Below are 26,487 nucleotides of genomic sequence, written 5' to 3'. Positions count from 1 at the left end.
ATTCGTAATATGTAATACCTATGCCCTGTAATTTTTGTCATATCCTGTATAGCATGGCCTTTATACTGTACAAGCGGGTTTTTGTGGTTATTGGCCTGCAAAGGTGATTTATTTTTGCTTAATTATTGCTACCCGTAGAGTACATGCTGATGAAAGTGACCTAATAAGTAGATTTGTAGCCGTATTTTAAGTCCTGTCCGTACAAACGTAAGAATATTGTAGCCATTTCCATCAAGAGAATTTGTCTCCTTATTGATTATGCGGCTTACTCACAGGTGGAAAAACATAATCAAATGTTTGATTAACGTGCCAAATAAAGTTTATGTATAAATTCGGAAATTCATTCAATGTGTATATGAAAAGATTTTTTCCAGTGAAAACCCATATTATCCTTAACCTTTAAATCTGTAACAGATGTGTTTTTTTATTATTTTGTATATTAGGTCTTCAAGTTGGTCCCTTCATCAGTTTTTATTTACAGGCACCACGGTTTAGTAAACCATGTTTCTCAGTAAATATTTCTTGTTTGTGTTTTGTGTTGTACTGACCGTACCTGACACGTCTGGACAACTTAATGTTGGCTTAACAAAGGATCAAATAGATAAAGGTAAATCAACTTTCTCATAAAAAAATCAGACTTTGATTATTTCAAGGCAATCAATCAATTTATTTTTTTTTGAATGAAATGCTTATGCTTAATTTTTAAAATCAACTATTCATATATGACCAAGTTGTTTTGTTTTGTTTTGTTCTGTTTTTGTTTTTTTTTTTGTTTTTTGTTTTTTTTTTTTTTTTAGTTTTTTTTTCTATTTTTGTTTTTGTTTGTGTTTGTTTTGTGTTGTTTGTTTGTTTTCTTTTTATATCTTTGATCCTTTCCTTTATATTTTATTATTGGGAAATGAGTTTTTGTAGTATTGTCAAAGTCTGCTTCCATCTCTAACAGTAAATTGTGTCAAAATGTTGATCTTGTTTCATCTCTAACATTCGAACAGGGCTTCACTATATGGAAAAATATTAATGGTGGCTTTTAATTACTTTTCTCGACTGAATATCATGAGCTTTCATTTGAATACTATCTAGAAATGTAACATAGAAATTGGAATAGCGTGGAGGGAAGATTTTCAAATAGATTGGAATCAATTTACTCTATTGCTAAACACTGATTATTTTAAATGAACTTCTAAGTATAGTTTCTGCTCAGATGTTTTTAACAGATTCCCAGGCTGTCCTCTAAAAGAAAATGATCTGCGCCTTTTTGATAATTTCCTAGTGTGTGTTTGGAATTTTGTAATTGCATTCTTTGAATCATTCACAGTCGATTACATTTCAAAATAAATTCAAATTGATTGCACTTTAAGGATTATATATAAAGTTGAATCAAAATCATTACAACAGAAACATAAATCATCAACCATAAATGATACAAAAATCAAACACCATAAAAACTTTCGTCAATTTTAAATGAAAACCAAATATAAACACGATCAATAGATTCAGCGAACAAAACACAAACCTCAAACCTAAAATAATTCACAAAAGAAATAAGTTAAAATACCATAAAAAACTGAAATAAAATAGAAAAAGCGAGCACCATACAAATACCAAATTAAACTACATATGAATTTGAATATATGAACAATTTTCAATGCATAAACATCTGAAGTTTAAAATCAAAATATTTAGTTACATTTTGTGAATGATGGGGTATTTATGAAGATCATTTCTTTTTGACAGATCTAATTTCAAAATTGAAAAGGTTATTTAGAGATAAGTGATATCTGATAGTTAATTTAATATTTTTAATAACATCTTTCATTCAGCCATAAAGTATGTAAGTCAACTTGTCGGAAAAGATCTCAAACCACTTTTGAAAATACCTGATTTAAACTTGAAAGGAGTTGTCGTATCAAAGTAAGTCATTGTAATAATAATATCTTAGTATATATTTCACAAATTATGTATTTTACAAAATTATTTTGTTAGTGGAGTCCGAGTTATTCATTTACTTGTGTTACTTTGTATGTATGATTTTAGTTACTTTATGTTTATTGTTGTGAATGTCTGTTTTCCATGTCTTTTGTCCCTGGATTACATTCTTTTGATTTCCGCTTGAATTTTGGTTCCTTGATTACTCTCTATTACAAATAAAACAAATATGAAGAACTTTGCAGAGCCCTAAGAAACCTGTCTTATATATTGCTGTCGGTTCATTGATCGTATCCGTTTACCAACTGTTCTAATACCTAATACAATAATAAAAGAAGAATATTGTGGACAGTGAATAGAATATATACCGTAATCATAATGCGAAACTTTTAGCGCAACTCTTAAAATAAATTTGTTGATAAATGTTAAGCATGGAATAAGGTCATGGTTGGAACAGGAACAGATATTATCCGAGAGGAGCATCTAGACTGGGAAAACACGTCACAAATAAATATAGAAACAAAACTATAAAATAAAAATCGAATTAACAAACTTTATTCAAATAACATTTGGAGTGTTGAGCAGCTATAAGAACGGTAAGCTCGTTAGTACTGTAGACAATATGTCATTCAAATTTTATTTTCCAAACTAATCAAAATTAAAAAATTAAGGCCTTTTATGTTGTCGGAAATTGTATTTTACCTCTATTTGAAAGTTTCGAAATTTGATATACAGTTCAATTATAATTTCATATAAAATTGCTGTCAAATAAAGAAATCATAACCCACGAATCGAGATGACTAAACCTTGTAACGTATGACAATGAAATATCATGTTATCTGTTACTATAAAACTCTTCTTTTTTTTGTTTCTTTCATTTATGAACATTACTCTTCTGAAATGTTACGTATTGGAAATAGTTAGACACAAAATAAAACTTTAACTTTAACTTTATCACTCAGCATTAAAATTACTGGACTTACAATTCCGAAAGTTTCCATCAAAACTTACAAGACGTTTTACCGGATCAAGATCACTGATCTTGGTGTTGATTTATCAGCAAGATGGAAGACGAAAAGAAAGATGTAAGTCTAAACGAGTTGTGGTTTTAATTGTATTTAGTGTTCCAACTCATTACTTACTGGTTTTAAGTGTTTTAATACATGCTCTTAGTATGCTAAGTATTTTTCATTGTTGCAATATCAATTTTGTGTCAAAACTATTTTATGTTTAATATAATTTCAACAAATGTTATTTTTTTCATGGTCATTTCACATTCCATGTACAAGAAGACTAGTTTTCCAAAACTAAAGGTGATACTTTTGTTTTTATTTCACTATCTAAAACGACAAATAGGAATGTGGAACACTGAAACTGGATGTTTATTAATACATTTGTTATTCATACCCATGAAAATATTATCATTTCAGTAATTTTTTTTCCAAAATCGTAAACATTTAGTTAAAACTAGGACAATCATACTTGCATAGAATGCTACAAGTTCTACACTGCAGTATTGCGATTAAATTAGTTAAACACGATTTTATAGATTTTTCAAGAAGAGAGAAGGGACATTGACAGCAAGTGCAAGAGGAATAAGCATCTATCTCGACATAGGTTTGTGAAATATCATATAGATAATCGGTTTGTATACATATAGAGAAAAAGAAAATACTCAATTTAAATTTTGAGACTGACTGTACCATGTGTAATATCATGCTGAGTGTGTTATGACGAGTTGAGATATTACAAATGACATTGTAGAATTAAAATTCGAAATGAATCATTTTTCTGTTTCATTCATTTCATATTTATTTACATTCGCTGACCAAGAAACCTACATGTGCGATAAATAAGGTTATATCAGTCAACAAGATCAAAGGGAAAAAGTACAGATTAATATGCCTTGGATATTTCTTTGTATAAATGTAGCTCAGGGTTTAACGAGAAATATCATAGTCGACTACTCTAGATATGTATATTATTTTGCATTGTTGACATGACATACACAACAAAGAACATGAAGTAACTAAAATCATACATACAAAGTAACAAAAGCAAATGAGGAACTCTGACTCCACTAAAAAACTGGGAGCATGGACCAGGTGCACTAATAGGTTAAGTGTTCTCTGCTTTTCTAGAAACACCCGCCGAGTTGCTCATAAAAATTCAAGTCCGGGATAGACGAACGAGGAAAGGAAAACTATTATACGTTTTATAAATTAGTCTTCATGGCGCAGATATATACACCATAACGATTCCACGAGTCCATGATGACGACAAAAAAACTTCGAAATCATTCATTTATAACTAAATATTATGTGTACGCGTAGTAGATAACTTGACAATAGTAAACAAATATCTGAAATTGACAAAATTAGATGAAGGAGTAATCAACGGAACATAGATTTTAGCAGAAATCAAAAGAATGTTATCCAGAGACAAAGACCAGACATGGAAAACAGACAAACACAACAAAGAACATAAATATAACCTACATAATACATACAAAGTAACAAAAGTTAATGAGCAACTCGAACTCCACTAAAAGCTGGGAGCCTGGACCAGGTGTAGCGGTATGATAAGCATCCTCTGCTTACGAAAAATAACCATTAAACGTACGCCATTATATTTTTTAAGTGTACTTGATATTGCACTACAATAAATTATACTATAAAAATTAACATAAGGCCAAAGATTTACTTTACGATTTCAAAGAAAATAGAAAGTATATCTTTCTGGACGGACTGGCACGAACGCACGGTGTTTTCAAATAAAAGATTAAATGAATTTAATCGAAATATTAATATTTATTTGAACTAAACCTGCGTTTGGATATTCCGGTAACTCCAATAAACCACATACTTTAAAACACATTTCATTCAATGTATAGACAATAACTCAAAAACCAAAAAGCCTGTTGAAAAAGCAAAGCCATGGTTTGAGATAAAAGCAATGCCATTATCACATTTTAAGTGTAGAGATTAATAATAATATAATTGTTGTAGAAGTAAAAAAATATAGGCCAATATCATTGTTATCATCTGTTGACAAGTTATTATTTGACAGAGTCGTTTTTAAGCACGTATTTGATTATTTACTTAAAAACAACTTATATAAGTTTAAATCTGGCTTTATACCATGTCACTCAACCAGCTGATAGAAATTTATCAAAGAAATGTTATGTCATTAGACGATAAAGTTACAATGCAGTCGTTTTGTGACATTTCAAAGGCTTTTGACAGGGTGTGGCATGCAGGACTTTCAGTTAAATTAAAAGCTTATGGCTTTCATGGTAACTTACACAGAGGTTTGAGAGTTATTTAATTAATAGAAATCAATGTGGTTTCATAGGAAACTCTAGATCGTCAACTCACACACCAATGCAGGAGTTCCTCAGGGATAAGTTTTAGGGCTCTTGTTGTTCCTAATATATGCCAATGATATAGCAGACGAACTTTTGCAAGGCTGTTTGCAGATGACACATCCCTCTCATATTCCTTTCAACATCCTCACACTATAGAAGATATTTTGAATTTTGATTTTGAAACTTTAGATTTGTGGTCTCGTAAATGTTTGGTGAAATTCAATTCTCAGAAGACGAAAGCATTTCTTACTACTAATAATGGTATAGATGAGAACAGTATCAGCTTATTTCTTAAAGATGAAAGAGTACAATATGCATAAGCATCTAGGCGTCACTTTTGACAGCAATGGTAAATTTCACAAGCATGTTCTTAATATCACTCAGTCTGTTAGTAGAAAATCGTGCGTGCTTAAGAAGCCGAAATATGTGTTGATCTGGCTCGTATATATTTGACGTATCTTCGACCTGTGATGGCGTATGCGTGTGAGGTTTGGGATTGTTGTACAAAGATAGAATCTGATATTATTTTAGGTAAAAGATATATAATGACAAGATGGTAACAGATTTGCCCCTGTTTATCAGCGGGGAATCTCTTTACTTTGAAACCGGTTGGGAACGGTTAGTTGATAGGCGAAAACATCGACGCCCCAACCTTTTCTATTCTATTCATACAGTCCATGAACCGATCCGCGCAACGATTTGACGGATCGATGACCGTTGATTGATTGATCGCTGACGGATCGATCACCGATGACCGGTGACCGATCTGATCGTAGTTTTGTTGTGTAAAATGACGTTAGATCTGTTTGAAATAATCGAAATGTAAAATGAAAGTATGAATTTATGTTTAAATCTATTACATTATGTACATATGTGTAAAATTGACAATGAAAACAACAAAAACCTTAAAATACAGTGACCGCTCTGTGGTCACGTGATTCGATCACCGGTTCAACGGATCGGTTTGACGGATTGATAACTGACCGAAAACTGATCGGTGATCGATGACCGATCGCAATTTTTGTTGCACGAATCGGTAGGTACAGGTACTGTAATAAAATTGCCCAGAGTATCATTGATCTATTACCCCTTTAGTAAGTGACGAAATACAATATAACCTGCGTAACAATGATGACTACGTTGTACAACATCACCGTTTGGCTAGCACTATACAGTGTTGAATTGATATTAGCTGGGGATAAAAATTTAACTGTAAATCCAAATGCGTATATGTTTTCATGTATTAATTCTTCTCTGTCTCCAGTTACTTTGTAAATATTGTATTTATATTATGGTCAAGGAATTATCTGATTTTTGTTGTAGTTAAAATATATATAAATATATGTATAAAAAGATTTCACATGTGTAGATAATATATTCATAAAACTAGTAGTAAGATAAGTAAACAATATAATAGTTCTATCGATTTCATCCTTCTGTAGGGACTCTTCAGGATAACTGAATTGACGTCGTTATGGGTAACGTCGTTAAGGAGGTTTATTACGTTCCAGCATTGTTTGTTGTACATTAAGTTTTTGTATTCTCGGGATTTAATTTCGACTTGAAATTTTTTATGAAGTATCGCTCTATTTCTTTCCGATAAGTTTCATCCCGGTAACATTAAAAAAGGCATAATTTTAAAGTGTCCTTTGCCACATATATCCAGATGGGCACTTACTGGTGTATTCCTGTATGCACGATGTTTTATTTGTTCCTTATGAACACGTGTCCGTTCACTATTTCCTGCCTGTCCGATATAATTTTCGTGGCAACCGGGACATGTGATGCAATAAATTAGATTTGTCGTCTTGCAAGTCATATCTGCATTTACTTTAAAACGTTTTCCATCTCTAAATGTTTTTGTTGTGCCTACTTCTAAATATATATAGTTTTTTTTTTCGCAAACACCACATCTAGAATCTCCACATGATTTTATCGAAAATTCATTTTGTTGAGATTCAAATCTAGCTCTGCTTAGATGCTGCTTAAGATTTTTCGGTTGTCTCCGACTATAAATTAAATTCCCTTCCTGTACCAATTGTTTCATCAATTCACTTTGATGTAAAAGAAGATTTGATTTGATTGTATTAAATACATTTGGTAACCTGGGATCGCGTGTACTAACGAACGGTACTGCTTTTGTATCAGTTTCTTTAATTTGATGGGTCGTAATTCTTGAAATGTTAATTGCTTTGCTTTATTTATTCCACATTTGATTAACCTTCTGGATATGACTGTTGTGTCAGGTTTGTTTTCAGTTCGTTTAATCTTATTTCCCGAATGGTATTGTCCGATACTTTGGCGCAAATCCGTCCGGCCATACAATTAGGTATATTTCTTTTTGTGTGGGATGGATGACACGATAGGAAATTTAAATATTGGTGCGTGTCTGTGGGTTTGTAAAAGATATCCGTTGATATTTTACTGCCTGTTTTCAATATTAAAATGTCCAAAAATGGTAATTTAGTGTCAATGGTTTCCATTGTGAGTTTATTAGTTGGTGAAACTTTATTAAATCATCCCTTGATTTACTCCAATATATTATGCAGTCGTCCAAATATCTTTTCCAGTATTTATTTACGTATTTGCTAAAATTTTGGTCATATTCAACAGCAACTTGTTGATACATCTGTTGCTCCATATTTCCCATTACTAAAGTAGGGTAGGTGGGTGCAACTTTTGTTCCCATGGCTGTACCTTTTGTTTGCCTATATCTATTACCATCGAAGAAAAATGTATTTTCTTCCAGGACTATTTTTATGGCTTCCAAGACAAAGTCTGTGTCAAACCGACTATTAATTTGATTCCGCTTTTCTTCGATCTAGTATTTTACGGCTGTTAAACCAAAATCAAGCGGAATATTTGTGTACGAACTTGTAACGTCAAAGCTCGTTAATATCGTTTCTTCTGGGACTGTGGCAGGGATATGATTTAAATATTCCATATCGTCATTGATATAACTTGGAATGGACGGACATAGAAGTTTCAGAATAAGATCAATAAAATGACTAAGTCTTTGGGTTAATGATTCCGGCCCTGCTACGATCGGTCTTAATTTTAAATCGACGGGACGGAACGTTTCTACGTACATACTGTTTTGATTATGCACAGCGTTTTGTATTATTGTACTTTTACGAACTTTCGGGAGTCCGTAAAAATAACTCTCCTTAGGACTAAAGTCACAAAGGTATGATATTTCTTTGTTTGTTAGACAATGATCATAGTCTTTTATTAATTTCTTTATTCTCCTTTTGGTTTCGTGTTCTGGGTTGTTTGTGAGTTTTGCGTAATATCCAGCATCATCTAGTTGTTCCAACACTTTTTTTTTATAAAAATCTGTGTCCATAATGATGATTGTTCCTCCTTTATCTGCTTCTTTTATGATAATAGAGCTATCAGCTTTCAGATCTTTTAACGCTTCTTGTTCATTTCGGGATAAGTTTTCTTTACATTTCTGTATATTATTAGGGAATTTTGAGATAGTCTCAATGTAAGAGTCTAAATATTCATTTTTACCCGGTTTGGGAGTGTAATCTGATTTATTTCTTACGAGAGATTTGTCATCGTCTTTCTTATTTCCGAATTCTTCCCTTAAACGGAGGCATCTTCAAAAATTGTTGATATCAGATTTTAATTCTTGAACGTTAGTGTACGGAACAGGAGCAAATTTAAAACCCTTTGATAATAGATTTATTTCATTTTGACTCAATGTTCTTTGTGAGAGATTTATAATCTTTGGGTCTATTGTCGGTTCGGAAGTTGAATTGCCGTTGGAATCGGGTCTGGAAGTTTTAGATTCTGGCCTCTCTCTACAAAAGGTTGTTTAGACCCCCTTCCACGACCTCTGTTACTTCCACCGCGTTTTGTAAGAGTTCCAACTCTACTCCCGCGATTAGAATTTCCTATTCCTCCACGACCTCTTCCGTGTCTTCCTCTGATGTTATCAACAGTTGTCCATTCGTCGTTATTTTGATAATAATATTGTGATGGGGATTGATTGCGGCTTTGAGTAGTTGGTCTCTCGGGCGATGTATTCCTCTGTGCGGAGTTGTCTTTTGTCTTTCGTGATGATTTTGAGGCAACCTCGGCATATGTACCAGCATTTATATTTTGTGTATCTCTGGGCGAGGTCGGGGCGGTATTGTCATTTTTATAATTCCTTTGAATACCGTTGTCTTTTTTCCATTTAGTATGGCGTTTGGATTTGAATTTCGTAATAGATTGATCACCATAATTATTTTCGTAATTATTGAAAAATTCTTGCTGTTTTTGCCAAACTGCTTTTAATTTTTATTCCTCGCGTTTTGTGTCTTGTTTCCACATTTCATGAATTTTTTCTTCTATTTTACCTTTACATCTTTCAGATATTTCGGCCAAGATTGTTGTGTCTATTGACAAAAACTTTTCTTCGAACCGATTTCTTCTTGTTTGAAGTAACGAGATTTCTGTATTAAGACGTTGAAGGGCTAGTTTCCCCCGGATTTCCGTTTCTTCACGGTGTTCCCCTTTTATTTCTCTAATTAGGAACTTTTCAGGTAAAATCGGATTATCTACTGATTGCCATCTTAAATATATGTCAGAGATTTTATCACATCTTAGCATATTGTAGTAAGCAATTTTCCTCTCATTCAACGATCTTTATCATATATCATTCATGAGATCTTTTTGTCGGGTTGCTTCGACACTTATTTGAATATCGTTCATTTCTTGTAAGAGTAATCAAAGGAACCAAGGTTATAGCAATAATCAAAAGAATGTAATCCAGGGACAAACACCAGACATGGAAAACAGACATACACAACAAAGAACATAAAGTAACTAAAATCATACATACAAAGTATCAAAAGTAAATGAGCAACTCGGACTCCACTAAAAACTGGGAGCATGGACCAGGTGCACCGGTAGGGTAAGCGTCCTCTGCTTTTCTAGAAACACCCGCCGAGTTGCTCATAAAAAGTCAAGTCCGGGGTAGACAAACCAGGAAAGGTGAACTATGACCCGTTGAATTAAACAGTTTTCATGGTGCTGATGGATACATCATAACGATCCACGAGTTCATGATGACGACCATAAAACTTCTGTAGTGATGACTTCAATCTTGTAGCAACATAACCCTGTTCCTGAAGCCTATTTGTTAGAGTTCTAGCGCGATACAAAAAGTCTGCGTAGTTTCGGCAAGCTCTGGCATAACGTATGAGTTGTGATATACACTCCATACGTAGGAGCCGAAGGGATGTTGCCACAGATGAAAGGAAAGTTTACAATTCTGAATGATAAGTCATCACGTTTGTCGTAAAGTTTGGTCAATAGTTTTCCCTTACCATCGATTTCTAATTGTAGGTCAAGATATGAGGCTGACTTCACAGTGTCTGTAGTATCCTTTATCTCAAGTTCTAAAAACGGAAATGGTTGTTGAATTTGATTGAGATTAGTGGCAATTGTTTTTTTCACAGAATCTCCTGATTTTTCCAGATAATTTTCAAATGTCTTACCTTGATTTTTCAGTGAATTTCCCATATTCATTACTGCTCCCGTTAATGTTTCGATTTTTGTAATCATTGATGTTATTTTTCCGGATGTCTCGGTTAACAGTTTTAAGTTTAAAAGTCTTAACGACGTTACCCATAACGACGTCAATTCAGTTATCCTGAAGTTATATATATATATGAAATTGTCGTCATTATTATACCACTATAATCATTTTGTTTATACCGGAGAGGACCTCGATAATATTGTATAACGTATGTCCAATCCCGTTGCTGATATTGTAGCTAATATATATGTTTAAACTATTGTAGTAGAGAACCGTAGTGACTTCTATGGCCTAGCCACTTTGACTTGTATCAAAGTAGAAACATTGCAGATAAAACAATTTTTAATTTACCGCAAGTTGAATATACAATTACATGTCTTCATACCTTGTATTACTTATGGTACTAAGGACATACTTCTGATTCTATATTCTATTTATTACTGAACGACTCTAGTAATATACCTTAAAAAAAGAAAACAGTTCCGGTTAAAAAATATCATGTACCTTTGGGTTTTGTTGCATTTTAACATGTGATATTATCACATTCCCTAAATCGTTACGTAATTATATTACCATACATATGCATATAATTTTGAACGGATATGTGATTTTTCTTCTTTTTTTATGGTAAGATTTTATTATTTTTAAGACAAGAAGACATTCAAAGTACTGAAATGTAAAGATTCAATTGGTTCTCTGTCGATGAAGTTTAAAGGCAAGGGTTTGATAGGGAAAATCATTTCCGCAGTTGCAAATCTTTTTAGGAAAAGAATTTCTAAAGCAGTGAAAAAGAGACTCCGAGGAGAGGTAAGCATTTCAAGAGGAATTTTGCTTGTTTGGAAATGCACCTAGTTCGTTATAACATTGATCAATGTAAAGAACTTTTCTCAAATGGAGTGGCAGATTTTATCGTAAGATTATCTACGATTCAAATGGAGAACTTGCATAGTGGTTGAAACTTGTATAGACTCCAAACTCTGGAATCAATGCAAGACAGGAAAATTGCGATCAAAATTTGGTCGTTCCCGACGCAGGATTCGATCCAATTCTCTGCTCTCACATCTATGGCAACACCGCCTGCCCAAAGTTTTATGCTCTAGACCGCTGGGTTTACTAGGCTATAAAAATAATGTTCATCAACCAAGTGATACTTCCACGTTAGTCATCTAGAGCGAGAACACTGGTACATAATGTAACTGGATAGTATCTCTGATTGTATCGAGCAAGACAGTAAACGATTTGTAACAAAATATTACAGATAAATTCATACCAAGTAATATATTTAAAAGGAATCTTATGGAAAGTCTACCATCTTTTTGCATTTACATGTTTAAATAATACACGCATTTCAGATTAGGATACCATAATGATTATCTTTTCTTCGTTTTATTTAAGCTATCATCATATTTTATATTGTAGATATGCAAAAGGCTAAAAGATATTTTGAAAAAGGATACTAAAACACTTTCAAAACTTCTTACGCCAAAGGGTTTTAATATAGGCTTTAGAGGTTCTGCTGCAGCACCAAAGACAAAAGTAACACCAGGACCACCGCGACCACCAAAACCAAAGGCCGCATGAAATGTAACTCCGGATATTTCTTTCATGTATTAAAATGTGTAATAGTAAAAACCTTTCTCCCATTTTTACCTTACTAAAACAAAGGATGGGTTCACAAATGACCAAAATCGACCGTTTTCTAAACTTTTTTTCTAAATTAATGAAAAAAATAGACTCATTCTTGTAAAATTGCATAAATTAAGAAAATTCAACTTGCCCATTTAGAAATCAAAAAATCTTGCCAGTGTGTCAGCAATTAGCATTCTCAATACTTTTTGTTTGTTTGCTTGTTTGTTTGTTTGTTGTTTTTTTGTTTTTGTTTTTTTGTTTGTTTTTTTGTTTGTTTTTTTTATTTTTTGTTTTTTTTTGGTTTTTTTTTTCTTTTATCAACCCCTTGAATATCAAAATTGTCAATACTCGTTGTAAATGAATTATAGTTCATGATAAGTTTCTTTTTGGTTGATGAGTAATCAACGGAACCAAGATTCTAGCGGAAATTTTGTATTAGAGAACCGTAGTTACTTCTATGGACTTGCAACTATGATAAACATGAAATGAGCATAGGTTAAGGCTAATGTCACGAAAAGTACTTCTTTCTTTTTTTGTAATTAAAGCAATATGTATCTAGATTCAATATCAAAATGTTAAATTTACAATTTTGTTCAGGACCTTTAGACAAATAGTTGGTCTCCTTTTTGTTGTTTTTATTTTTAACAGCAAGAAACGAAATGAATTCAAAGAAAATAATATTCACTACTGTATACATATAATGCACAAAGCAAGGTTATCTCATTTTTGAAGAAAAACTGTGTCAATAGACTTACTTGTAAATATCAACAACTATGTATTGATTTTCAAAACACAGTATCAAGTAACGTATTCCATCAGCCAACATTATTATATAACGAGAATAGGTATGGTGTATATAACAAAGAGACAACAACACCTATGGAATGAAAATGGCAGCCCAAGGCCACTCATTAGTCTTCAATGAACGACGAGGAAATTATAATACCACAGGGCAGGCTGCAGCTGATCCCATAACTATACACAGGTACAGCGAATGAGTTGTCCCTATATACTGAAGTAACAGAAAAAAATCAATTAGAGGCAAAAACGAAGCAAGACATACAGAGGCAAAAAAATTACATGATGTTAAAGTACTTTGGCGTGATCACATCCGTCCCCACTTAAAATATGACCACTGTGGAAAACAAATATTACTCAATTAAAAACACCTAAAACTCAGTTCAAAACGGTCTAAGTCCTTTGTTAAAACGGAAATTAAAAAGCTGAATATAGATTAAGTATATTTCATGAAAACTGACTTGTTCAACGTGTCATACTTTTCCTTTCCTTTTTAGTCTACCCTAGACCTGATTTTTATGAGCAACTGGGCGTATGTTCTAGAAAAGCAAAGGACGCTTACCTTCCATAAATGAATTAACTATCATTATAAAGTGATATTGTTGGACCCTCTCCTTTATGGCTCACTATATTGTCAATGTTTCTGCAATATTACTGTCTCTTTGACAGGCAATTTATTATTAAAAATGCCTCAGCATATGTTTAAAAAAAGAACTCAAAACATAGGAAAACCAATAGTCAAAATGTGGCACATGATATTGTAGCTTGTAGCTATGTCATTTTGACGAACTTTAAACAAAAGTTCAAATTGATGAATAAATGAATTGTAAAGGGTTATACTTTTAAACAATGCACAAACAGCTGTCGATTGGTAGACCATTGTACACGTTGGGTCCATTTGTTGTACAAATAGTTAATCGAATTGTACAATGTACTATATCGTTCAATTATTGTCTAATAACTGCGTCATTTTATTATTTCAATTGTAACTAAATATGTATTTTCTATAAATGTCATTGGAAAAACATCACTCAGAATCACACGTTTCTTTGAACAATACTATACAATATAAGTGCAGACCTATCTTAAATGCAGGTCTGATTCAAAAAGTCATTTACTGAACTTTTCATTTACTGATATAGCTGCTCTGTGGTGGAAACTACCCATTCTTCCCATTTCCCATTGTCCCATTACCAATACTCCATTGCCCCATTATCAGTCCTTCATGGCCCTATTTGCCATGTCCAAACTTCTTTAACAAAACCACTTATAATAACTGTTATTATATTTAAACGACAATGAACATTAATGATTTTAAACATTTTCTTTCAAAGCCATAGGGAAACGGGGCTTTTAAATTAAGAAACAGTATTTTACATTTCGTGCAGCACAAAGGTTGACATTAGAAATTAGAAAACATTAAAAACTGCTTCCGTTCGTAATGTTAAAGGGTTAAAGAGGTATTTACTTAAAAAAAAAAGTGAAACATAAAGAAGGGGGAAACCAAACAAAGGATAAAATACAAAAACACACAATACAGCACATAAAGAGTCAAACAAAGACTCTATAAACCGTCGTTTTTTGTCTAAAACCCAAGTGCTGTTACTTGTTGGTTATGTCCAGAGAAAGAAGAATATATTTGACAATACAAACCATCGAAATTCGAAATGTATTATTAAATCGTCTGTATCAATGTTGGTAGACACGTACTTGTCATTATGACCGATATATCAACGTCTCAGAATGTGACGACTTCATTCGCTACACTGCTCCATCGGATCAAATTGATACACGGAAGATAACAGAAACTTATAGAAGGGTCTGAAAAATTCCCGACGATGTTAGAACTGTCAAATGTGTGATGCAAATTTTTGGTCGTTCCCTCCGTGGGACTCGAACTCGAACCGCTGTTTTATCTATTTCAACACCGCTTGCACAGAGTCCAGCGCGCCCCAGACTATCGCAAATTTGGCGGTTCAAACATCGTAGGGAATTTTTCAGAACCTTCTATAAGTTTCTATTATCTTCCATGTATCAATTTGATCCGATGAAGCAGTATATATGTGTGTGTGTGTGTGTGTGTGTGTGTGTGTGATAGCATTTTGAAACACAAAAATCATACATATATATTTTAGGTAACATTTTTGAAAGCTATAAGTATGTGTACTTTCATGTTCTCTACGTCGATATTTGTCATAGTGTTACTCATCAAATAAAATATTTTAAATATTTTTAAATTTTTGCCATAAATTTTGTAATAATACACATTTATTACTATTCTGGCTAATGACCAATAGTTAAAAGCCGCTTTTAAAATCAAACATATTGCACAGCTGTTTTAAAAGCCTATCTTTGTTTCATATGCGGTTTAGTCAATTTTGTTTTTTATTGCTTTGTTCATTTTGTATCTGTGAAGGGTGTATTAAAGTATCCAATATGTATGATTTTATCATTATTTTAACAGTATGTTTACAAGGAGACAATTTGTATTTCTCTGTTTTGTTTCCCTAGAGCTTTTCAAACTATGTGGTGGTTGGTATACTGACGAGATAACAGGTATTATTATTACTATTATTATTAGCATTATTAAATATTTTTTTATCTAGTTTATTAAGTCTGATATATATAGACAACAAGATCAAACTCGAAGAACGATTTGTTCTAAGCTTAGTTTTTAAATTTTCTTTGATTTGTTTCTAAGCTAATCTTAACAATTTGTATACACATGTCATTGTCATTTTTATATCATCATTTTTACGAATTAAAAAGGTTTATGGTGAAGAAATTGTTATGGACACAATACTCTTAAATTTACTGTATTACATGACGATACTTCCGCGAGGTATTGACGATTGGAAGAAACAGGATTGTCTAGTTCCACATAAATACGTAAAGTGTGTAAATTGAAATTTCAATTAAGAATTATCGGGGGCATTATTTACTGTATTTTTATCATTTCTTTCAAAATATTTCTAGTTGTTCAAATTTGAAAAGAAATGTAGTTTGAAATTTAACAATACAAGTTTTATGTATTGTATATTCAAGTCAGTCGCATGTTTTAAGCTACTTTCACAAATATTTATGTATGAAAATCTTTTATTGTGGAAATTTTCACTGAACAAAGTTCGAACGATCGTGCTGTACATTGAAACGGTCGTAATGTGCCGATTTTGGCTTATAACTTCTGTATCCTTTATTCAAAGTTCATATGAATTCATGAAAGCACGGAGATGGGCAATTTTTCATTTTGTTTGAAAGAGAAAATTGGTTTTTGTAATTTGTAATTATTATAGTTTAGCAGTCACAGTGCCGTCCGTAATTCCAAATGTTATTTTGTTCGGATCCAGCAGGAACACTGAGGAAAAATTCAATGTAAAAAAGTAATGCATTTTGTGGTGAATGCTAGCCGTATACATGTATTTCCGAAATAAATGATAGCTACTGCCAACAAGCAATGTAATATTTATTACATTAAAAAAGGCATACTTTCTGCACCACAACTTAAAAAGTCAGCACTGTATTTTATTTTATTTATTGTCGTATGCAATATGAAGAATGAAAAAAAATCACGGCAAAGGGTGGGTATTGTTACCAGTTCTTATTGGAGAAGTCAGCAATTTGACAACAATTGCGATAAATGTAACTCACGTTTAGATGTGTCCGAAGAATGTGTAACATTTGACAATCAGAATGTTAAAGAATTTAAAAAAAAACTCAAATATTTCACATCTTCAACATAAACGGCCGTCTTTTTTATAATTTCTGGCTTTTCTAAATGAAAATTGTATACTCGATTTATTTGCATCCTACTTTTTCCAAGCTTGCAAGGATAAATATATATAAAGTAAACTTACCTGTATTTCTGGATACTTATTTTATGTTTTCTGAAGTATGTATTTAAGTTTTTTGCTGATTTTCGTTCCCCTCGTAATATAAGTGAAGTTGCTCGTGAAAATAAGTTGGCTAAGAGAAGTTAGAGGTTCAAAATTAGATAGGTAAACAACATGGATCAACTATAATGTTTACATTTCTTATGCTTTTCATTTGCTGTTTAATTTATTTTGTTTTAAATATACGTTTTTACAGATCTGGGCAATGAAGAGGAAGGTTTCAGCGGGTAAATCACAGATTAGCTTTATCAATATAAGATGTATATAATTAAATATACTGTCGACATATACATACTGTACCTTTGCCCACCTTTTAAGTGGAGTCCAGATTGTTCCCTTTCATTTATTTAATGTTCTTGTTATTTAAGTTATTGTAGCATATGTCTTTTGTCTTTTCTTAGTCGTTATCTTAGGATTATGTTCCTTTTGTTCTTTGTTAAATTGATGACCAGTCCGATCTAATCCTGATTCCAGTGATTTCATATTTATGTTTTGTTTTTTTTTGTAAATAAGAAAAATATGTGCTATATAATAAATTGTTCTATATTTTAGAAAATAATAAGGTTCAAGGTATAAGATTTGAAAAAAGCAGGCTACTTCTGGAAAACATCTCAATGCCACTGTCTCCTTGTGTTTCGTCGTACGTGTTTTTGTGTGTTTGTATGTTTGTGTGTGTGTGTGTGTGTGTGTGTGTGTGTGTGTGATTCATGGTTTGAGAGCCTTTGCATTTTTATTTTTGATATTTTGTTTAAAATGTATAGTATGAAGAAATTTACACATATCTTGTCATATAACCACTGGTCTTAGGAGACATAAATTATATAGAAAACACTATAAAATTCAAAATTAAAGGAAATGACACCAAAAAAAATATTGGATTTCAATGTGGATTATCTCCTAAGAGCAGCCAGATTGGAATGAAAGATTATATATTCCATCATATACACCCACAAAAAAAAATCAACAATAACAAAAATGTGTAGCCTATTTTAGGTGTATCACATATTACAATATGTGCATGAATCTTACAAAGACCACTAGTTAAAAACTATTCGGGTATTGCTTAATTCAGAACGCTTCAAATTAGTGAAGTTTTGACAAACGACAAAATCGATATCCAGTAGTATTTTCGCCTTAATACCTTAGATATAACCTCGTACTTACTTGAATCAACACTTCAAAAGAAGTACATAGGCTAATTTAGATGTGTATCTTTGTCTGTTATAGCAATAATGTGTTTCATATCAATACACCCAACATGACAATAACAGATTCAAAGAATGCAATTACAGTGAATATTTTTGACTTCGGATTCAAAGACTTGGTAAACTGGAATATCAACTATGCAAGGTAGATATTCTGAGATAAAGTTTGTAAGAAGAAGTATGTTTCAAAACGATTTTATTACTTCACCGTACATACTCGATAAACACGTATTAAGAGCCAGTTGATGGTAGAAAATTGAATGATTATAAAGGTCATACATGTTTGCCAAAATAAGGTATATATATATATATATATATATATATATATATATATATATATATATATATACGTGCATATAGGAATATCAACTGATAACAATTACAAAGATCTTAAAATTATCGTTTTGTTCCTAATGAACAATGCATACAAGTGTACACTTTAATCACACTGTAAATTAAAAATTCAAACAACCTAAAGAAAATAATCATTTATGAATATATTGTTTTAGTGACAAATGGTACAACATTAAAGGAAAAGGTGATATTATGGCAGCTATCGACGGCATGCAAATAACTATAAAAATAAGTAAGTGTTATTAAATAGTGATAATACACCAGCTGTCGACGACACATAACTTAATCTGAAAATAAGTAAGTATCATTTTAATGGTGATATTACACAAGTTATAGTCGGCAGATAACTTAATCTGAAAATAAGTAAGTATTATTTAAATGGTTACATTACGACATCTATCGACGATGTATAACAAGCTTACTTTGACTTACGTCAATTTTATCAAATGATAATCTTGCGGTATCTATTAAGGAAATGCAACTACGACTAAACTACGTTAAATGGTGATTTTGCAGCTACCTGTTGAAATTTTATATGTCATTCTGATTCAATTCAGAATCGATTAACGGTAGTTATACGGAATCATCTTTGAAACTAACTTTGCATCTGTTCACTATGATATTTAGAATGTCAGATTCTCTGAACCTAATTATGTGCCACTCCGTAGTAGCTTTACAGTAGATGTATTATGCATACTCTATTCTTTGAGCTAAGCTATTGATATATGACTAAACAGCTATTTTCGGTCGTTCATGCATGTATGAACGGATCCCGGATTTCCAAAATTCAATCAATGGCCGAGGGCAAATCATGTAATGTTTGGGAATGATGAGGTCTGTTCATACTTGCATGAACGGCCGAAAATAGCTGTTTAATCCTTATCATTCTATCCGGCAGCCAAAGTTACCCTCTGAGAGCCTCAGTCAGATATATTGATACACTTTGTTTATGTTTACACTTCAATACACATCTTCCCTTGCACACGTATGTGATTGCAAAGGAATATTTACATATACTCAATCGCGTTATTAATTTGAAAATGAGCGTAATGATGATGATAGTCAAAGTAAAGTAAAGTATAGTGTCAGAATTTCCAACTTGAGGTTATATAAAGATAAAGGGTCGTCTATACAGTGGAAGGTTAAAGCTAGAACTGTGTTGACTTTTTCCTTTCAGTGAAAAATGTTTTAGGTAAATTCTATCCCCATAGGTTGCATAAAGTATTCAAGTAGAGATGCAAAATGATGCTCATCAGGGTGTCTCATTCTGCTTACTATATACAATGAGTTAAACGCCATCAAAAGACGAGTGTTTTGAATGCATACTGACAATCAAAGTCGGAATAATCTAATGGTTGAACAATGATAGCCATACAAGGCATGCAACTTGCTCTGAGTTAAATATCATTGAAGGTAGTAGACTTGGGGTGCCCCCCTCCCCCCTCCCCCCCCCCAATTGTCCCATAATTCAATTTTCTGTAACTATAGTACTATATTTTCAGAAATTTCACCGGTCAGATTTCGAACATCAAAGACTAAAGAATGGCTATGTTTTAGGGAATCTTAATCATCGCCCAAACTAAACCATATCTGGTATTTTAGGGTCAGTTTTGATAGAATATTTAAATAAACAACTAAGTGTAAAGTCAAATCACTTAAACTCAATAAATATGTAAGATTTGTTTTATTTATGTTTTGATAGTGTAAATGTTTTAGCAACAACAAAAAAAACAAAAAAGGAATTATAAAATAGGTTAAGGAGCAATAAGATGACAAGAATATTGGTGTTATTTGTAGGTCATCCTGCCTTATCCATCACATTTTATATTCTATATTTCAATTTAAAATAGGAATACTTGTGTGCAATACATTGATGGCGTCATTTCAGATATTATCCCGCCTAATGGAAAATATATTTCTTAATGTATGCCTCTTAAACGTTTCATAAGTACTTCAACCGCATAGTTTTTAAAGAGCAAATTTGCTGGAGGCTGACATCTTTGTTCTAGAAGTTGAACCCTTGCTTTGAGTTGTTTCATTTTTACATTAGTGTTACTTTGAAGCTTGAGTATCAGTCAAACGTTCTATTGAGTGAAAACGTTTCTATTCAGACAACCTCCTTTACCCCAAGTCTACTACTTCAGTGGTGATATAAAACCATATTTTGAAGACATGCAATAGACTCGATAATTAAGGTGAGATGATGACCTGAGCAGCTGTTGAAGTCGTTTGAGGTTGATTATTCCCATTACCCTGAGCATTCTTTTCTGTCATCTTACAAAGTATACAGACATATACATTTTCCTTTCCTCGTTTGTGTACCCCGGACTTGACTTTTTGTAAGCAACTCGGTGGGTGTTTCTAGAAAAGCAGGGGACGCTTACCCTACCGGTGCACCTGGTCCATGCTCCCAGTTTCTAGTCCGAGTTGTTCATTTACTTTTGTTACTTTGCATGTATGATTTTAGTTACTTTATGTTCTTTGTTGTGTATGTCTGTTTTCCATGTCTGGTCTTTGCCCCTGGATTACATTCTTTTGATTACCGCTATAACCTTGGTTCCCTTGATTATTCTTTCAATAAAGTAATGGTGCTTGAAATGATATAAAAACAGCGCATTACAATTATTTAAAATACGTAATGCGTTTTTGACATTAAAAATCCTACGGAAATATTACAAACAGTAATTGTATAAAGTCACTTTAGAAAGAAAATTAGTGCTAAGATGATCTATTGAAATATAATGGGATTTTTTTTTTTTTTTTTTTTTTTTTTTTTCTTTTTGTTTTATGTTACAAAAAAGAAATCAATAGTTAAAATTCAGATTTGTTTAAATGATGTCAAATAACTGTAAATTCAATTTGCCTTCTAATATACATAATACTAACAGTATAGTTTCATTACTACATACCTGAATTAATGGGTGAATTTATTTGGGTAATATGTGTATCTAACCTACTCGTAATTAACCAAGATTTTCTTCATTTCATGCAGGTAAAGAGTCACTTAAGGTAAAGAAGTGTACCCAGTCCGTCGAAAATTTAGATATTATCTACACAGGGAGTCCCTTGGGTAAAACGTTGTTCGAGTTTTTAACCAGAAAACCCAAAGAATTTGTAATAAGTCATCTGCAGACTCTGCTCACTGGAAAGGTAACTAATTACCATATTTCCTGTCTTATTTTAACAAAGTCTAACAATCACAGGGCCTTGTTGCATTAAGAATTCAGAGACGCGGTCTGACAATCACAATTGTATCTAGATGCAACAAAATCAAGGTCAGAAATTGTCTCAAAGTAACAATAGCTAACAATGCATGTGAAATAAAAGATTATGTCTGACAGCGAATAAAACGTTAAATTTCAGTGACACAATTATTAATTGATAATTACCTTAAAAAGATAGATGACTTGATAATTGGAAAAAGGGATTTATTTTTTTTTCCTTAGTTTTAAGTTTTAAAGTTTTAACATCTTTGTCAATTGTACAATCACCTTTCTCAGATATTGTATTAGCTACGATATCTTTACACGAGAATACCGGCCCTACTGCCTATATTATTCGCTGAACAAAGAAATCACAAGAATGTTTTAATTCATCCGATTTTTGTTTTAACATATTTTACGTTTTTTGACACGTAAAAATTGAAATGTTAGTTATTACTAGATATCGTGCTCTTTCACAGCAATAACTACACAGCAAATAGTTCAATTACATCCTAACAAATAATCAATTCAAAATATCTGAAAACTAATAGAATCATATTTAGGTAGTACTCCCAATATGAATCATCAGAAAATGGATGCATCAACATATTGCCTTTAGATAGTACCCCAGCTAGGAATCATGCAAAATGTGATAGCTGATTGGAAATATAACAAGAATAGGTATGGAATATGTCAAAGACACAACAACCCTATCAAGACCACCCATTGGTCTTCAATGAACGACGAGGAAACCCTCATCCCATATAGCAGGATGCAGCTGGCCCCGAACATTATTATGTATAGGTACAGCGAAAGAATTCCCCTATGCACGCAAGTAACATGAAACACCCGCCGAGTTGCTCATAAAAAATCAAGTCCAGGGTATACAAACGAGGAAAGGAAAACTATGACCCGTTGAATAAATCAGTTTTCATGGTGCAGATGGATACACCATTAAGTGTTATAGTAAACATGAAATAGCATACGTCTTTTCATTTAACAATAGGGAGAAAATTGTGTATATGACACAGAAATACAATAGCAACTTTTGGACTTTAAATGTGAATTGTCTCATTATACAAATCAGATAGGAATAATAATTAAACACCTCATATCATATCTTACCTTTGTATGTGTGAGTATCAAATATTTTAGAATTTGCATGTTTCGCACAACAACTGCTCCTAAAGTATTATTCCAACACATTTTATAGTCTGCTTTCATTATTTGATTAATTTGATATTAATGACATCCAGGAGTAATTATTATGTGTTACAACATTACGTCAAATGTTTGTATGTTTGTTGGGGTTTAACGTCCGAGCAGCAATATTTTAGCTATATTCAGACGATAACATGAAATGATGTTGAAATGAAAAAGGGATGGGACACAAGGACAATGGGGTCGAGAAATTTTGATTGCTACTGGGAATAGGGAGAGGTGGGTAGGGTCGGGCAATTTAGCCTCCTGTGGCGGAGCCCTATGACTCCTACTCCGAGAGAATACCACAGTAGGGTTCTTTAACGTGCAAGGAACGTGGCATATTTACCAACACGGTGCACCACTATGGTTTGCGGTCAAGTTTTCCGTATTATAGTCTGACAACCCCAGCATGTAACACGCCAGAGGCACACATCCCAGTTGCTCGATGGGCAGAGCGCACTTGCCCCCGTCTAGTGTTCTGAGCACTATTTAGTCGCCTTTTACGACAAGTTTAGCGCTGCTGCAGGCCTATTCTTTTAACACCCGAACCTGCACGGGGCCATTACGTCAAAAACACTGAAATAATATTTTAAACGTAACGTTGGAAATATTATACTTCTCTGCTTTGTTCTGTATAATTACATTATTTACATTAAGAAACGTTAAATTTCGTAATTTTTTTCATATTGTGACTATGTCCTGCGTTATCCATGATAATTTTGAACAAGTGTTTCTATATAGAAAGGTGACTTATGGCCCATTGGACCAGGTGGAAATTAGTAATCAGTAAATAGTATTGCTAAACGGTTGTTATTACACATGTCACTATAATAAGTAGTCTACTTACTAACTTATTTTATCATATATAAAACGATTGTAGATATGGTGGATATGTCCACTAGATACATATTAATTTTAGGTTTGATCAGACTAAATTTTCTCTTTTTTTACATGTCCCTTCTATTTGTACATTCTAATTAAAGATGTATTAAATGTTTCATTGCATTTATATTTCTGTCAATTAAATCAGTAATTGTGTTACTGTTAAATGATTATAGAGATATCTGCAATATTCCATTTAAAGATTCTTTAGATTTAAACATCATTAAATTACTTCTATCTAACATTTGCTTTATGTTTCACGAAATAGAATATGTGAATTTGATATTTTAAATTTTAGATAAATTTGATATTGTATTATGTTGGATTCATTCCAATTCATCCGTCATTTTACATAACAAAACTACCATCAGTTATCGATCCAGAAGTGATCATTCAGTTAGCGGTCATCAATCCATCAAATAGTTCCACGGATCTGATCAGGGACAGTAGTGGTAAACACAATAACTAAGAAAAGTAAAACGTAAAATCCACCTTCTATTAACTGTTTCATTAAAACATGATGTTAGACATCTCATGCTAAGGAAAACAACTCACTCTCACATGACACAATTGTTAATAGCCTCATGCAGAAAAGTTTCTTTTTTACTTTTTTTAAAACTACATAAACTTTACTTTTATACAAGCTGTAAATAATGATTACAAAAAAAGTTTTATAGTATTATTTCAAAAGTTGACATTTTGCCCTGTTTGCCTATTTTCTTTCCTCCATCCCTTCGGCACCTGCGTATGGAGTATTCATATTACAACTCCTACATTATGCCAGAGTTTGTCGAAACTACGCATGCTTTTTGTATCGCGCTAGAACTCTAACAAATTGGCTTCTGGAACAGGGTTATGTTGCTACAAGATTGAAGTCATCACTACAGAAGTTTTATGGTTGTCATCATGAACTCGTGGATCGTTATGGTGTATCCATTTGCACCATGAAAACTGCTTTATTCAACGAGTCATAGTTTTCCTTTCCTCGTTTGTCTACCTCGGACGTGACCTTTTTATGAGCAACTCTGAAGGTGTTTCTAGAAAAGCAGAGGAAGCTTACCCTACCGGTGCACCTGGTCCATGCTCCCAGTTTCTAGTCCGAGTTGCTCATTTACTTTTGTTACTTTGTATGTATGATTTTAGTTACTTTATGTTTTTGTTGTGTATGTCTGTTTTCCATGTCTGGTCTTTGTCCCTGGATTACATTCTTTTGATTACCGCTATAACCTTGGTTCCCTTGATTACTCCTCCAAATGTAAACAAATGTCTGTTTGGTGAGTGATTTCCGTTTTCAATTAATGTTTTGGAACCAGTGTCTTGGAAAATGACTATTTAATTTTGCCCTTTTGTCGTTTTCTTTCCTCCGAATGTGGCATTAAACAAGCATTTGCGATTTTAGTCATCTGTGTTTTCAAAAAATGTTTTGGAGCCAGTATCTTGAATAATGACTTTTTAATACTTCATCACTTTTGTTTCCGGTGTATTTGGTGGTTGTTTTAAACATTTTATTTTGTATTTAACAGCTATATGAAACACCCACTGCTTCGTTTTTGCAAAGACTATGACCGGTTCAAGTAACTAATACCCTTCTAAAAATATTTAAACATTTGCATAAAAGTCTTCCTTCGCTTATTTTTTTTATTCTATTGTAGATTTGTGAAATAGTGGAGAAGGTATTAAACAAAAATGCAGAGATAGTTGGTAATATCATAGACTAAGTTATTAAATGCCGTATATGAAGTCTAATAATATTTGAAATATACACGTTGAATTTTTTTTCTTTTCTTTTTATAACTTTTTGTCGTGCATTGTATATACAGCAGGTTATCACTTTATTTCTAGTGTACTAACATTCAAGTTTCCACGGAGAACACAAAACAAACAAAATTCAACCTTATTGAGTTTCAATCTCCTCTCTAGTTTGGGAAATTGGATCAACTTCGCTTGTATTTTTTCATTTAAAAGTATATAAGAATGATCAAACGAACATGTAAAGATGACATTTTGTTTCAATAATAAAAATAAAAATGAGAGACGTGATTTTTTGAAGTCATTGAGGCTCAATGTTTTTATTACCTTTAAGCGTTCATATTCGGTGTTTTTATATTAATGTTTCTTGAATAATTTCTATATTAAATTAAATTTTGTTAATTACTATTTTCATACTTCATGAATGATATTCATCAGTTTAAAGTTCCAGATTTGTGCAAAAAAATGTCGTCATTAGTCTAAAGTCGTTGTTTCGAGTCTTTATTTGTTTACCCTTTCTGAAACAGTAGTCAAGGGATCCAAGATTCGTGCGGAAATTAGAAGAATGTATTCCACGGACAAAGTTCAGACATGAAAAGAGACACGTACAACAAAGGACATAAAATGATTAAAATAATACATATGAAGTAACAGAAGTAAATGAACACTTTGGACTCCACTAAAAACTATAAACATGGACCAGGACAGGTGCACTGGTAGGGTAAGCCTCCTCTGCTCTTCTAGAAAC

The 26,487-nt window shown here is 32.5% G+C and overlaps 2 protein-coding genes and 1 pseudogene across 2 annotated transcripts; 2 read left to right on the top strand and 1 right to left on the bottom strand.

Moving 5' to 3' along the window:
• Positions 1-471: 471 nt before the first annotated feature.
• LOC148606021 (uncharacterized) lies at positions 472-12,458 on the top strand. The gene is made up of 6 exons (XM_088546723.1): positions 472-607; positions 1,821-1,911; positions 2,889-3,011; positions 3,476-3,543; positions 11,476-11,633; positions 12,246-12,458. The coding sequence occupies exons 1-6, from the start codon at positions 502-504 to the stop codon at positions 12,405-12,407; spliced, it is 708 nt and encodes a 235-aa protein (XP_088402849.1). The 5' UTR covers positions 472-501; the 3' UTR covers positions 12,408-12,458.
• LOC148606022 (uncharacterized) lies at positions 6,650-7,776 on the bottom strand (annotated as a pseudogene).
• Positions 12,459-15,702: 3,244 nt separating the features above from the next.
• Positions 15,703-25,766, top strand: LOC148606020 (uncharacterized). Its single transcript, XM_088546818.1, has 6 exons — positions 15,703-15,809; positions 17,340-17,370; positions 18,371-18,493; positions 18,858-18,934; positions 21,695-21,852; positions 25,643-25,766. Exons 1-6 carry the CDS (start codon positions 15,719-15,721, stop codon positions 25,706-25,708), a joined length of 546 nt encoding a protein of 181 aa, XP_088402944.1. The 5' UTR covers positions 15,703-15,718; the 3' UTR covers positions 25,709-25,766.
• The last annotated feature ends 721 nt before the right edge of the window (positions 25,767-26,487 follow it).

This window comes from Perna viridis, chromosome 9, assembly GCF_037379345.1.
Source record: "Perna viridis isolate PV_CMFRI_1.1 ecotype Kerala chromosome 9, ASM3737934v1, whole genome shotgun sequence".
Classification (NCBI taxonomy): Eukaryota; Metazoa; Mollusca; class Bivalvia; order Mytilida; family Mytilidae; genus Perna; species Perna viridis.
This window is presented reverse-complemented; position numbering and strand designations above follow the sequence as displayed.